Source organism: Ranitomeya variabilis, chromosome 1 (genome assembly GCF_051348905.1).
Source record: "Ranitomeya variabilis isolate aRanVar5 chromosome 1, aRanVar5.hap1, whole genome shotgun sequence".
NCBI lineage: Eukaryota > Metazoa > Chordata > Amphibia > Anura > Dendrobatidae > Ranitomeya > Ranitomeya variabilis.
In genome coordinates, this window is record NC_135232.1 from 280,666,286 (window position 1) to 280,682,443 (window position 16,158).

Below are 16,158 nucleotides of genomic sequence, written 5' to 3' on the forward strand. Positions count from 1 at the left end.
AAACACCAGGCCTTATGAGTCTGCATCTATATTGGTTAAACCGATCAAATATTAGTAAATCTTTGACCCCTTCATGACCTTGGGATTTTCTGTTTTTCCGTGTTCGTTTTTCGCTCCCCTCCTTCCCAGAGCCATAACTTTTTTCTTTTTTTTTTTTTTTTTTTCCGTCAATATGGCCATGTGAGGGCTTATTTTTTTTGCGAGACGAGTTTTACTTTTGAACAACACCATTGGTTTTACCATGTCGTGTACTAGAAAACGGGAACAAAATTCCAAGTGCGGTGAAATTGCAAAAAAAAGTGCAATGCCACACTTGTTTTTTGTTTGGCTTTTTTGCTAGGTTCACTAAATGCTAAAACTGACCTGCCATTATGATTCTCCAGGTCATTACGAGTTCATAGACACCAAACATGTCTAGATTCTTTTTTTTTTAATCTAAGTGGTGAAAAAAAAATTCCAAACTTTGCTTAAAAAAAAAAAAAAAGAGGCTCAGTTTTCCGATACCTGTAGCGTCTCCATTTTTTGTGATCTGGGGTCGGATGAGGGCTTATTTTTTGCGTGCTGAGCTGACGTTTTTGGCCGCCTGTCATTACATTTTAATGCAATGTCGCGGCGACCAAAAAAACGGGCATTTTGGATTTTTTTTCTCGCTACGCCATTTAGCGATCAGATTAATCCTTTTTTTTTATTTATAGATCGGGCAATTCTGTGCGCAGCGATACCAAATGTGTATATTTGTTTGGGTTTTTTTTGTTTTATTTTGAATGGGGCGAAAGGGGGGTGATTTTAAACTTATATTTTTATTTTTTTCATTTTTTTTTTTAAACATTTGCCATGCTTCAATTTATCCTCGGCTGAGCACTTTCATCCCTTTTAGGATGGAGTAGCAGTGTGCTCGTTAGATCACTGCTCCATTCATTCTCTACAAGCCTGTCTGTAAAAGCTTAGTGCAGAGCTCAGCAGCCCCATACGGAATGAATGGATCGGCGGTCAAGCATGTGCACTGCCGCTTTATTCTCATGGGAATAAAGGTGTCCCGCCACCTATCGCCTGTCCTGTAGATAGATGATCACTTGTTTTCACTGCACAACCCCTTTAAAGAGAATATAACAGGAAAGGGCTAAAACCGAGTCTCTGTGATATTCCAGAAGGATTTTCCATCAATAGATATACCTCATTGTATCCTGCATTTTAGTGTGCTAGGAAAGCGTTTGGTGACAGAGGTTACTTAGTCACAGAATGCTGACCGCTGGATCACAGTTTGTTTTCTGGGCTTGTTGTTAAATGTTTTCGCAGTCTTCACCTCCTTTCCTTCCTGCTGGTGTGGATCATGGGATTATTACAGGGTTATAGAAGAGGTTTTCTCTTTGTGCCAGAAGTCTTACTTAACATAGCAGTGAGTGCGTCCCCTCCACACCCCTCTCACACCCCTGCTTCTCATTGGTGGGGATGGAGGCGGCTCCTCTGAGACAGATGACTGCATTTACGTCACTGAAGTTGCCGTCATATGGTGATCTGATACTGCTTGCCATTTTCCCTTAGGCTGAAATCGCTCTGCATGTTCTGACATTCATATTTCCACATGGTTTAATGATTGTGTAGCTGGATAGTTGCTGCAGCAGTGAGACATCTAGATTTTACTACTGAAGGTGAGAGCCAGGAGTGCAGCAGTTCAGCAAAGTGGTGACATCTGCTTAGTGTGAACCTTAACTGCACTGTCTCAAAGGGAATCTGTCAATAAGCTGTCTATATGGGCATGTAGGCCATAGGAAGCTGAATAAATTGATGCCTTGATAGCTGTGATCCAATCGATGGACTTTTTTTAGAATATGTAAATGAGATGTTAAGATCTATGGGTCGTTCCTAGATCTCTCCGGCAATCTGCCTCTTATTAGAGATCAGGTATTATATTAAATGGAAAGGAATTTACCTGTGTGAGACATGTAATGACTGACACAAAAAGTAGTTTTATCCACAGCACCTCCAGGACCCATGGATCAACAGTCCAAATCCGAGAAATCCACTCTGTACTAATTTAATTAAAACCAACACCGTAAAGCAGATCTGAGCTTTGTCCCATTACACCACAGTGCGGTCAGCTCAACTGCAGAGCTGTGCCTGATGACAACTAAGGATATGTGCGCACGTTTGGCAGGAATTGGCAGTACTTTTGAAGGCAGGTGAATCCACATTCAATATATTGTATGGGTGAAAGTTCTCTTGCCGAGGCTAGCATCTCCACAAGATAAATAGACATGCTATGGTCAGGAAAGACGCGCCGCGTGTCTGTCTCCGCAGGTGATACGCAGCATTCAACCCACAGTGTTTACTGATAGAAGCTGAAGTGTCAGGGTATGTGCAGACTATCTTGCAAGCAAACAGTATGTAGGAAGGGAAGTACAGTTGAGCTGGTGGCACTACTAGAGGAGAGGTAGTTTAGTAACGAGACAGAACTCTCCTCTTTGCTGTGCTGTATTAGTTGTAATTGGGCACAACTCTGGAGGGAGATCAAGAGAGCAGACAATCATTACATGTCTCTGGTAATGTCCCCATTCATTTAAAACAAGCTTTGGAGGCAGAATTTCCAGGAGATGTATGTGCGCACCCTAGATCTTAACAGCTCATTTAGGCTTGTTTCACACTTGCGTTTGGCTGGTCTGCGTATGGCTGCATGCATCCTCCCTTAAGCTCCGCCTACTTCCTCATGCGTCCTGTGTACCTATCTTTAATATTGGGTACGCAGGGTGTTGCGTTATGTGGATAAGACCGCATGTGGCGTTTTGACGTGCCCACCGACCACACAGGAACGCAGAAAGTTCTGCTCAGTTTAGAACTCCTGGAAGCTTTCCTTCATTAAGGCTCTCAGCTATGCATTATTAGCCACTCCCATTGCCTATATGAGCTGGGTCCTGGCTATTCATCACTGTCAGAGATAGCTTTTGCTGCATGGCTGGTGGTTGTTATTGGTGAATTGGTTGATTTATCTGTGACTGTTGCTAGGTTTTGAGCATGTGATAATTCCCTTTCTGCTCCTACTTTGGTTTAACACTATCCTCCACTCCCCGGTGTTTTCCTCTGTTGTTTGTGTGTATATCCGTATGATTGGTATTTTCCTTTATCCCTGTTTGTATTACCTTGTTAGTCTGGTTAGTGTATTACGGTACACTACTACTCCCTTCTTCCGTGGGTGGGGGAAAAGTACAAACTGAGGGCGGTTTCAAAAGGTAAGGCAATGTACGTAGCCCTGGCGTCTTCACCATCAGACGTAATCCAGGGAAAAGAGCGAGCTAGGGCACCCCTAAAGTTATCGACAGGGAAGGAGCCCCTGATCCTAGGAGACCTGTCAACAGTCGTGACAGATACCTTTGGCCAAAATAAAAAAGAAATATATCATCTTTAACCTTAGGCCTTTCAGAGGTCATTTCACCTTCAATTTGCTTAACTGTTCACAATAATAGTAATTTTGACCAGCGGTGCCCAAACTTAATTTACACCCTTTTTTTTTTTTTTTTTTATTTACACGTTACTATATTTAAATATAATTGATCTTGATCAGTCTCCCCAGAAGCTGCACACAGTCAAGAAATATTAACCAAGATAGCTGAAATCTTGCTGTTTAAAGAGAGCCTGTCAATTGATACATTCATCCTGAACGACAGGCATCATGAATCTGACACTGGCTGCTTTATTGCTTCATGTACAGTTGTGGCCAAAAGTATTGACACCCCTGCAATTCTGTCAGACAATACTCAGTTTCTTCCTGAAAATGATTGCAAACACAAATTTTTTGGTATTATTATCTTCATTTAATTTGTCTTAAATGAAAAAACACAAAAGAGAATGAAGCAAAAAGCAAAACATTGATCATTTCACACAAAACTCCAAAAATGGGCCAGACAAAAGTATTGGCACCCTCAGCCTAATACTTGGTTGCACAACCTTTAGCCAAAATAACTGCGACCAACCGCTTCCGGTAACCATCAATGCGTTTCTTACAATGCTCTTCTGGAATTTTAGACCATTCTTCTTTGGCAAACTGCTCCATGTCCCTGATATTTGAAGGGTGCCTTCTCCAAACTGCCATTTTTAGATCTCCCCACAGGTGTTCTATGGGATTCAGGTCTGGTCTCAGTGCTGGCCACCTTTAGAAGTCTCCAGTGCTTTCTCTCAAACCATTTTCTAGTGCTTTTTGAAGTGTGTTTTGGGTCATTGTCCTGCTGGAAGACCTACGACCTCTGAGGGAGACCCAGCTTTCTCACACTGAGCCCTACATTATGCTGCAAAATTTGTTGGTAGTCTTCAGACTTCATAATGCCATGCACACGGTCAAGCAGTCCAGTGCCAGAGGCAGCAAAGCAACCCCAAAACATCAGGGAACCTCCGCCATGTTTGACTGTAGGGACCGTGTTCTTTTCTTTGAATGCCTCTTTTTTTTTTTCTCCTGTAAACTCTGTTGATGCCTTTGCCCAAAAAGCTCTACTTTTGTCTCATCTGACCAGAGAACATTCTTCCAAAACGTTTTAGGCTTTTTCAGGTAAGTTTTTTGGCAAACTCCAGCCTGGCTTTTTTATGTCTCGGGGTAAGAAATGGGGTCTTCCTGGGTCTCCTACCATACAGTCCCTTTTCATTCAGACGCCGACGGATAGTACGGGTTGACACTGTTGTACCCTCGGACGGCAGGGCAGCTTGAACTTGTTTTGATGTTAGTCGAGGTTCTTTATCCAACATCCGCACAATCTTCCTTTGAAATCACTTGTCAATTTTTCTTTTCCGTCCACATCTAGGGAGGTTAGCCACAGTGCCATGGGCTTTAAACTTCTTGATGACACTGCGCACGGTAGACACAGAAACATTCAGGTCTTTGGAGATGGACTTATAGCCTTGAGATTGCTCATGCTTCCTCACAATTTGGTTTCTCAAGTCCTCAGACAGTTCTTTGGTCTTCTTTCTTTTCTCCATGCTCAATGTGGTACACACAAGGACACAGGACAGAGGTTGAGTCAACTTTAATCCATGTCAACTGGCTGCAAGTGTGATTTAGTTATTGCCAACACCTGTTAGGTGCCACAGGTAAGTTACAGGTACTGTTAATTACACAAATTAGAGAAGCATCACATGATTTTTCAAACAGTGCCAATACTTTTGTCCACCCCTTTTTTTATGTTTGGTGTGGAATTATATCCAATTTGGCTTTAGGGCAATTCTTTTTGTGTTTTTTCATTTAAGGCCGGAGTCACACACAGCGAGATACGGTCGAGTCGTCTCGAAGGTTAAAAACAAGCTGTGGCACCGGCACTCCGGAGCGGAGCATGCAGCTCCATGTATTGCTATTTGGCTGCACGCTCTGCTCTGGAGTGCCATTTCCCGAGCTTGGTTTTAACCTGCGAGACTCGGCCGTATCTCACTGTGTGTGATCCCGGCCTCCGACAAATTAAATGAAGATAATAAAACCAAAGAATTTGTTTGCAGTCATTTTCAGGAAGAAACTGAGTATTATCTGACAGAATTGCAGGGGTGTCAATACTTTTGGCCACAACTGTATGTATTACTCTAAATGCAGTAGTGTTTCAGAGAAAACTTACTTTGAAAACTAACTGGAGATCATCCGTCTTGAGTGACTAGTCCAAGGCAGGTTTTCTGCTGCTTCTCCCTGCCCCAATTCCATAGATGGACAGGTCCTTCCCTCTGCACACCTATAGGGAGAAACATGTTGGTCTACGGTAGTGGGGCTGATACCCCAGAATGGATTTGAACAAAGAAGGGGATTTACAGCTCTGACAAAAATAGGGAGACTACGACATCAAAACCCTGTCATGGGCAGCCCAATCTCCAGACCTGAAACCCATCTGGAATGTAATAGAGGATGATGGATAGTCACAAACCATCAAACAAAGAAGAACTGCTTACATTTTTGCTCCAGAAGCAGTGTGAAAGACTGGTGGAAAGCATGCCAGGACGCATGAAAGCTGTGATTAAAAATCATGGTTATTCCACAAAATATTGATTTCTGAACTCTTCCTGAGTTAAAACATTAGTATTGTTGTTTCTAAATGAGTATGAACTTGTTTGCTTTGCATTATTTGAGGTCTGAAAGCACTGTGTTGTGTTTTTTTTTTTTTTGTGTTTTTTTTGTAATTTTGACCATTTCTCCTGTTCGGAAAAAAAATACAAAATTCATTGCATGGAAATTTGGAGATGTGTCAGAAGTTTATAGACTAAATGAACGATTTACATTTTACTCAAAATTATACCTATGAAGAGAAAAATCAGGCAAACTGAACATTTTGCATATAAACCTAAAAAATTTAACTGTGCCGAAATGGGACCCACCCCTTGGGCCTAAACCATAATACCTACAAAAGACTAGGATCTAAAGATAGAGGGTCCAAAAAATGTTCAAGTTATACCATAAAGTATATAATAAATTCAAGATCCAAATAAAGAATAATAAAGGGGATTTATAATGAAAATTTTATTGCACACATCAAAAATAAGACAAAAGTGGAAACATTCAGATTAAGAGATAGCAGCTAAAGAGATCGGAGCTTAACAGTGTACTTATGATGGCAAGTAATGCACCGAATAAAAAAAAAAAACACACGTCTCGCCAGGCATGACTGCATGAAACATGGGATAATTCAAATAAGATATATATATATATATATATATATATATATATATATATATATATATATATATATATATATATATATATATATATATATATATATATATATATATATATATATATATATATATATATATATATATATATATATATATATATATATATAATTTGACCAGTAATCAGGTTAGTGAATCAATGAACAATTTGTCGTAATGTGGAAACCAAACAATGAGAGATGTAGCCAGACTCGGGGGTCTCCAAGTCAACAATACATTCTAAGAACTTAAATGGGGTTATCACCTTGGGACATTGTGGCTGTCACATGCAGAGTTGCCCGTGAGATGCGCAGGAGCCTCGACGCGCGTTTCACCGCCTTCGGCTTCGTCAGGAACATTTTGCAGTGGTCTCTTTATTTTGACCAGATCTGTATATTCATTGTAAGTAAATGAAAATTGTCACTACTATTTACATGTGTAGAACTAATACACACTGGCGCTTATGTTTGTTCTTGTCTATTTGTGTAATATTATTTTATGGGTTTGTTTGTTTTTTTTTTTTCTGACTTTTTACATTTTGCTTCTGTCTTCCAGATCTTCTACTGCTGAAGCCGAAAAGGAAAATCTTGGTAAGATTTATTCTGGTACTTTTTCTGATAAGTGTTTAAAATACATACCAAAAAAAAATTGAAGTTGGACCAGTATAGGCTGGACTGCAAAGGGCAATGGCTTTGGTGTGCTGATCCCACACTGGCTTCAGATTACATCACAGTACTGAAGATTTTCGGACTCTTCTAGTTACGCTAGGCGCTGGCATGTTATCTCTTCCTGAACTCCTATTACACATGTCCTGCCTGACTTTTTAAAATAGATACAGCACTATCCGGTCTTGGCTGCTTCCAGGTAGCGTGTAGGTAGCAGAGGAAAAACAAACGACTGTATATGGAGCTAGGTACAATGTTTATCAGTCGTGTAACTGACTACAGGTTTATTCCAGATTTTAGCTGTGTACTTGTTCACCTTCAGTCACATTCTACTCCAACTGAAGCTGCACAAAGTGGACCAGTCGACTCCTCTTACATGTCTGTTTTAATGCCTAAAGATATTGGGTTAATATTCATGTATTTAGTCTTGCAGTGCTGCCTTACTGATAGTGTGACTACCAGGAGAAAATGAACTTAATTCCACTTGGGAGCCGCCTGGCTATCAGTCATGGGGTGTGCACTGAGCCGCAGATTATACGGAAATTATTTGTTTTCCGTAGAACTTTGCACACCTACTCTCATCTCTTACATCAGCAATGGGAAAATCTTCTTTTTCACTGAAGACACATTTTACTTGTGAATCGAGAACTTTGAGACTGATTGATTAATCTATGTCTCCGATAAATAGTTTCCAACCTGGACGGTGCCAAGATGCGACCGGACCACCTGATGTTCAATTAAAAATTCTATAAAAAATACCTTACTGTGCACAATTCTTAGGCGGTTTGTAAGATATATTACATATTTTCTGTTAACATGTTCCATTGATTTATGGCGAATATATATCAAAATGACTGTACTCTTCAATGGGAACCTGTCAACTGATACATGCTGCCTACAGCTTGGGCAGCATGTATCAGCCATTGGCTCTAGAATCTCAGCCATGTATGCTCGACTCTGAAACCCAACAGCTGGTCAGATAAAACATACTTTTACTAGCCACTGGGGATCGAGCTGCAATATTGATTGTTGTACAGGCTGGTCTTCAGCATGTATAGGCATAACCTTTTCAGTCACTATCAGCAGGCAGCGAGAAGCTGCCGGCGGATCTTAAAATGTTTTTCTGTGAGACACCGCATATTTTGAGACAAGCATGACTGGCTGGGACACTACAGCCAGTGGCTGATACATGCTGCCCACGGTTCCCTTTTAAAGGGGTATTCCCATCTCTAACATTCTATTTCATTACGTACTAGGTGTAAAATGAATAATACTAGTAATTACCTCCAATTAGGTATTCTGTATTTTTTTTTTTTTGTATAGTTTTGGTTACCCCACATGCAGGGTATCACATTCACTCCGTGGTTATGGCCACTATGGCGGGTCCTGGCTGCGCTTGCGCATTTACACTGTTCCAAATTATTCAAATAATATTTCCTCATATTTTCTCTAAATTACCTATCTGAATTGCAGTCATTGTTATTTTCCAGTCATCTACTATTCTAGTATAATTGCAATGTTTTGGAACAAACTGACTATGAAAACAGTATCTTTAAAAAAAAAAATAAACACTCAAAATGCATGTTCCAAATTATTATGTTGTAAACAATACAACTAGAAAAAAAAAACTAAACAGGATATATAATTGGAGATCATTACTAATATTAATAATATACCTAGTACATATTGAAATAGGATCTTTGAGATGGGATTTGATCTCAAGAGTTTGTCGATTTTTGCCTCCTCGCTTTGATGGGAATCTAAATGACCAATGAACCTTCTATTTTATTTTGATGCTTACATTAGTTTTCTTAACACCAGTCTTACTAGTAGGCTAATTGTTTTATATAGGTTTGGTTACCAAAAGAAAACGCATGACAGACTTAAGAAACATATTTTAAAAACTTCAGTGTACTCGAGCCTCCATGGAATTCCAGGATAATGTTACATAAATGCAAATGAAGCAGATTTGTTTTTTTTCCTCAGATGATGATGAAATGTTTTAATAATTAATGATCACCAGGTCTGTTATTGAAGACGGCACCAGCGTTGCTGCACGTCCTTCATACAGTACTTACGGAAAGCATCAGATCTTCAAGTCAGTCCGCATGCATATTGGCCTGGGTTTGTTTGCTTGCAAGTTTGAGTAGTGATATCTGGTTTTCATTGCTGGCTATATACTTGCTCTCCAGCCTCTGTCTACCCTGCTGTAACAAGGGAGAAATATTCATTCCTCACTGTTTATCACCGTAAACTCGGTGACAGTCTGCATTTTCCCATTTAATGTAGCAATAACCAGTTCATGTCAGGAGATGTATATTAGGGCTCATGATAATGCAAGAATAATAGATATGGGTAAGTAACCCATGGGCACTAGGTATCTTCCTTTTCTGGACTTTTTCTACCAATTGATGAAATTAAGTGAACAGTAAGTATACTTCATAAAATAAGTCAAGAACAGTCAATGGGCAATGCTATCGAATAGTACTTAACATATAGACAGCCGGCTCCTAGATCTCCGAAGAGCTTCTTGCTGCATATTGAAGAGCATGGCTGATGGGGCTAACGCTTGGTGGACAGAGATGTACATTTGTGAGGCTTCATTCACACTAACGTCAAAAAATGCTACTGGCTGAAGGCTTCATTGGGAAGTACATGTTATATCCATCTTTTTCACAGCTACAACACGTACCCATCATAATCTATGGTGCTGATTAGTGATGAGCGAATCTACTCGTTACTCAAGATTTCTCGTGCACGCTCGGGGGTCCTCCGAGTATTTTTTAGTGCTCAGAGATTGTTTTCCTCATCTCAGCTGAATGATTTACATCTGTTAGCCAGCTTGATCACATGTGGGGATTTCCTAGCAACCAGGCAACCCCCACATGTACTTATGCTGGCTAACAGATGTAAATCATTCAGCTGAGGTGATGAAAACTAAATCTCCGAGCACTAAAAAATACTCAGAGGAGCTCGGGAAATCTCGAGTAACGAGTATATTCGCTCATCACTAGTGCTGATCACTTTTCCGTGTTTCTCAAGTCTATGGGTCCATGAAAAGCACCTACAGCATATGGATAGCATGTGTGTGCTGTTAATGTTTAACCTCGCAAAGTATAGAAGAAGCTCTGTAATTTTTCTTTTTCCCATACCGGAAAAACAATGGCATTGCACAGGTTCTACTATAATATCACGTAAATACCTTGTTAAACTTAACAATAAATAGAACACGCTGACTTGGTGAAGAAGATATTGGCCACAGCCTTTATTAAATTCTTTAATACATGTATAACCATAAATAAATCTTGTAAATTACCTTATCTTACTTATAAACCAAAACTGCAGCTTAGACGATACACAAGCCCATTTACCTTTTACAATACCTGTTACCTGTTGTCCATTCAGTTCCCTGAAGGTCTTGCCCATTAAGGCCATGACAGAGAAAATGAAGTAAGGGAAGGTGGGTGGGCAGCACATCTGGTATGGCAGCGATGAGCCGCTTAGCGCTGCCACACTTTAATACCCCCCCAGTCCCGTGTTTACAAATACCCCGACCTATCGGTGGTGAGAAAACAGTCTTCCCCTGTGATGTCCCACTCCCTGGCCGCAGGCTAAACTCAATCTGTGCATCCCTAACCCACAGCAAAATAGCAGGAAAACCCTTTCCCTTACATCCTTTAACCCTTTAGGAGTGGAATACTGTAGAATGGTAATACCATGTATTCCCCTCCTAATGATGGTCCGGGTCTTACCATGATGAGACACTGGTGAAAATGGACACGCTGATGACACTGATGTTAAAAACTGATTCACAGATGACATTGGCACCATTTTTTTTTTTTTTTCACGTACGCGTTTAAACACCGACATGTGAATGAGGCCTCACTTTGTTTACTTCAGTAACTGACTAGAACATAGACATTTCTATAGAGATCCACTAAATTCTACCATAGCAGTAATGTCACCAAACTCATAAGTTCAACCTGTTCACATAGAGCCACCACATTCTAACACTAGAATAATATATTAAAAAGACCGTGTGAAATCATTTTGACTTTGCATAAATTTACAGGTTCGGATACCAGGGATTGTCTGGCAGCAGAATAATCTGTGTGTATGTATGTATTTGTGTTCGTATTTGCCCCTTACTGATTTTCTATGCTTTTGCATGTTTGTCACACTTAAATGTTTCAGATCACCAAACAAATATATTAGACAAAGATAACACAAGTAAACACAAAATACAGTTTTTAAACGAAGGTCTTTATTATTAAGGAAAAAAAAGAAATCCAAACCTACAGGGCCCGGTGTGAATGTGATTTCCGCCTAAACCTAATAACTGGTTGGGCCACCCTTAGCAGCAACAACTGCAATCAAGTGTTTGTGATAATAAGCGATGAGTCTTATACAATGCTGTGGAGTAATTGTGGCTCACTCATCTTTGCAGAATTGCCGTAATTCAGCCATATTGGAGGGTTTCCGAGAATGATCCACCTTTTTCAAGGTCATGCCACAGCATCTCCATGGGATTAAGGTCAGGACTTTGACTAGGCCAATCCAAAGTCTTAATTTTGTTTTCTTATCCCATTCAGAGGTGAATTTGCTGATGTGCTTTGGATCATTCTCCTGCTGCATAACCCAAGTGCATTTCAGCTTGAGGTCCCGAACAGATGGATGGACATTCTCCTTAAGAATCTTTTGCAGACAGCAGAATTCATGGTGCCATTTACCACAGCAAGTGTTCCAGGTCCTGAAGCGGCAAAACAGCCCCAGATAATCACACGTTAACAGTAAAATAGATGTTCCTTTTCTAAAATGCTGTGTTACTTCTACGCCAGATGTAATGGGATATGCACCTTCCAAAATGTTAAACTTTTGTTTCGTCAGTCCACAGAGTATTCCCCCAAAAGTCTTGGGGATCATTAGGATGTTTACTGGCAAAACTGAGATGAGCCTTTTATGTTCTTATTGCTCAGCAGTTGTTTTTGATTTGGAACTCTGCCATGCAGGTAATTTTTGCCCAGTTTCTTATAGTGGAGTCATGAACACTGACCTTAATTGAGCCAAGTGAGGCCTGCATTTTTTTTTCTGTTGTGGGATCTTTTGTGACCTCTTGGATGAGTCGTCTCTTGGGTTAATTCTGGTTGGCCGGCCACTCCTGGGAAGGATCCCCACGGTTCCATGTTTTCGCCTTTTGTGGGTAATGGCTCTCACTTTGGTTCGTTGGTGTCCAAAAGCTTTAGAAATGGCTTTATAACCTTTTCCAGATGGATATATCTCAATTACGTTGTTTCTCATTTGTTCCAGAATTTCTTTGGATCTCGTCATGATGTTGAGCTTTTGAGGAGCTTTTGGTATACTTTGTTAGGCAGGTCCTATTTAAGGCTAAGTTCACATTAGCGTTGTGCGACGCAGCGTCATGCGCCCCTATATTTAACATGGGGGTGCATGGACATGCGTTGTGCTGCGTTTTTTGACACATGCGTTTTTTGGGGCGCACAGGACGCAGCAAGTTGCATTTTTTTTGCGTCCAACTTTCGGCAAAAAAGGACGCATGCGTCGCAAAACGCAGCGTTTTAGCGTGCGTTTTGTTGCGTTTTTGTTTGCGTTGTGCGTTGCGTCGCCGACACTGCGTCGCACAACGCAAATGTGAACGTAGCCTAAGTGCTTTCTTGATTGAGAACAGGTGTGGCAGTAATCGGGCCTGTGTGTGGCTAGGGAATTTGAACTCCTCTTCCCAAAAATGTGATAAACCATGGTTTTTGTTTTAAGTGGGGGTGGGTGAATCACTTTTTTTCTTTTCACCGATGACCGCATATCTGAGAGGGATCTGCCCAGCAAGGACAGGGAATCTACTGAAATAAAAGGGCTGTACCTTTCCCCCACATCAGATGGTTTCCTGTCCTTGATGGGAACCTCATACTGAAATAAGCCGTGGATTCAAGGGCAACCACCATTGAGCTGAATACTCCTCTTTCTTTTTCCTTGCTTCTATATCTTTTAACCCCTTCAAGACGCAGCCCTTTTTCGTTTTTGCGGTTTTTTTTGCTCCCCTCCTTCCCAGAGCCATAACTTTTTTTTTTTTTCTATTATTATTCCGTCAATATGGCCATGTGAGGGCTTATTTTTTGCGAGATGAGTTGTACTTTTGAACGACACCATTGGTTTTACCATGTCTTGTACTAGAAAACGGTAAAAAATTCCAAGTGTGGTGAAATTGCAAAAAAAGTGCAATCCCACACTTGTTTTTTGTTTGGCTTTTTTGCTAGGTTCACAACAGGAGTCAAGGAGACCTCTGGTTGTTATGCCGACGCCTTGCTGACCCCCCGATCATGTGATGGGGGGTCGGCGATGTGCGCATTTCCGGCCCGAGGGCCAGAAGCAGTAGTTAAATGCCGCTGTCAGCATTTGACAGCGGCATTTAACTAGTTAATAGCGGCGGGTTGATCGCGATCCACCTGCCATTATTGCGCGCACATGTCAGCTGTACAAAACAGCTGACATGTCACGACTTTGATGTGGGCTCAGCGCTGGAGCCCACATCAAAGGGGGAAACACAACATGCGCTGTACTAGTACGGCGCATGTCGTGAATGGGGTTAAAATGCTGCTCCCAAAAAAATGCGATCATCTATTTGGAAGTTAATACAAAAGCCAAGAAAGTAAAACTGTCTCAAACAACTGAGACAAGTGAACATCGTGGCGCCAAACCAACACAGGTGTTAACCCCAAGAGCACCATCCCTAACACCATTCGGCAGCAGGGGCAGGGAGAATGGTCGGAGGGGAAAATGGATGGTGAAAAATTCAGGGATATTCGTGAGCAAAGCCTGTCCTAAGGCCAGTCTCGCACGTCCAGATAATTCCGGTACCGGAAAAATCTGTACCGGAGTTATCCATGTCCGTGAGCTCACGTGGCACATCAGTGTGGCACACGTGCGGCAGCAGTGTGGCACACGTGCGGCAGCTGTGTGCCGACTGAGTACCACACGGACCGTGCAGGAGACAGCGCTACAGTAAGCGCTGTCCCCCCAGCTTGTGGTGCTGAAGCCGCCATTCATCCGTTCTCTCCAGCAGCGCTCGCTAGAGAGAAGGAATGAAAAATCAATGTTTTTTAATGTTTTTGTGGTTAAAATAAACTTCCCGGCAACCTCCCCCCTCCCACCCCCTGTGCGCCCGCCCGCTGGAAATAAAATACTCACCCAGCTCCCTCAATGCTTCCTCTCAGCGCCGCAGCTTGTCCTGTATGAGCGGTCACATGGTGCCGCTCATTACAGTGATGAATATGCGACTCCACCCCTATGGGAGGTGGAGCCGCTTATTCATCACTGTAATGAGCGGCATCACGTGACCGCTCATACAGGACAAACTGAGAGGCTGCAGCATTCAGGACAGATTGGAGCGGGGAGAGTTTGGTAAGAGGGAGGCCGATTAGTAGAGAGTTACAATAGTCCAGACAGGAATGAATAAGTGAAACAGTAAGAGTTTTTGCAGAGTCGAAAGTAAGAAAAGGGCGATTTCTAGAAATGTTTTTGAGATGCAGATAGGAAGAGCGAGCCAGTGGATGTGGGGGGGTGAATGAAAGCTCGGAATCAAGGATGACCCCAAGGCAGTGGGCATGTTGCTTTGGAGTAATGGTGGAACCGCACACGGAGATGGCAATGTCAGGCAAATGTAGGTTAGTAGAGGGAGAGAACACGAGGAGTTTTGACAGGTTCAGTTTCAGATAGAGGGAGGACATGATGTTAGAGACAGCGGTAAGACAATCACTGGTGTTTTCTAAGAAGGTCGGAGTGAAAGCAGGAGAAGAGGTGTATAATTGGGTGTCGTCAGCATAGAGATGGTACTGGAAACCAAATCTACTGATTGTTTGTCCAATAGGGGCAGTATACAAAGAGAAGAGGAGGGGGCCTAGGACTGATCCTTGAGGAACCCCAACAGTAAGGGGAAGGTGAGAGGAGGAGGAGGAACCAGCAAAACATACAGTGAAGGATCGGTCAGAGAGATAGGAGGAGAACCAGGAGAGAGCAGTGTCCTTGAGGCCGATGGAGCGGAGCATATTGAGGAGGAGCTGATGATCCACAGTATCGAATGCTGCGGAGAGATCCAAGAGAATTAGCATGGAGTAGTGACCATTAGATTTAGCTGTTAGTAGGTCATTAGAGACTTTAGTGAGGGCAGTTTCAGTAGAGTGTAAAGAGCGGAAGCTATCTGAGAGATAGCGGGTAAGACGGGAGTGGATCAGGCGTTCGAGGAGTTTAGAGATGAAGGGAAGATTAGAGACAGGTCTATAATTAGCGGCACAGTTTTGGTCGAGGGATGGTTTTTTAAGTAATGGATGTATGATGGCATGCTTAAATGAGGAGGGGAAAATACCGGAAGTGAGAGAAAGGTTGAATATTTTTGTTAGGTGAGAGGTGACAGACGGGGAAAGGGACTGGAGGAGATGTGACGGAATGGGGTCACTGGTGCAAGTGGTCGGGCGAGAAGATGCAAGGAGCCCGATGACTACTTCTTCTTCTGTAACTGGCTCAAAGTCAGAGAGTGAACTAGATGCAGTGGGGGAGGGTGGACAGTGCATGGTATGAAGAGATTGGGAGATGATTTCCTGTCGAATGTGGTCAATTTTTTCTTTGAAGTAATTGGCCAGATCGTCAGCACGGAGATCCGTGGTTGGGGCCTGCTCTCTTGGGTTGAGTAGGGACTGGAAAGTGTCAGAGACATTTAGGGTTATTTGACAGTGAGGTGATGAGGGTGTTGAAATAGGTTTGTTTTGGAGAGGTGAAGGGCAGAGTTGTATGTTTTTAGCATGAACTTATAATGGATGAAATC

At 41.9% G+C, this 16,158-nt stretch overlaps 1 protein-coding gene across 2 annotated transcripts in view; it reads left to right on the forward strand.

The window, feature by feature from the left end:
* The window catches only part of PRODH (proline dehydrogenase 1), a 166,484-nt gene that overhangs the window by 58,614 nt on the left and 91,712 nt on the right, over window positions 1–16,158 (forward strand). The window contains exons 3-4 of one of the 2 annotated variants that reach the window (XM_077294963.1): window positions 7,219–7,253; window positions 9,352–9,426. In XM_077294963.1, the coding sequence (XP_077151078.1) occupies window positions 7,219–7,253; window positions 9,352–9,426 (110 nt within the window). The remainder of the gene's footprint in view (window positions 1–7,218; window positions 7,254–9,351; window positions 9,427–16,158) is intronic. The other variant, XM_077294972.1, reaches the window with a different exon arrangement.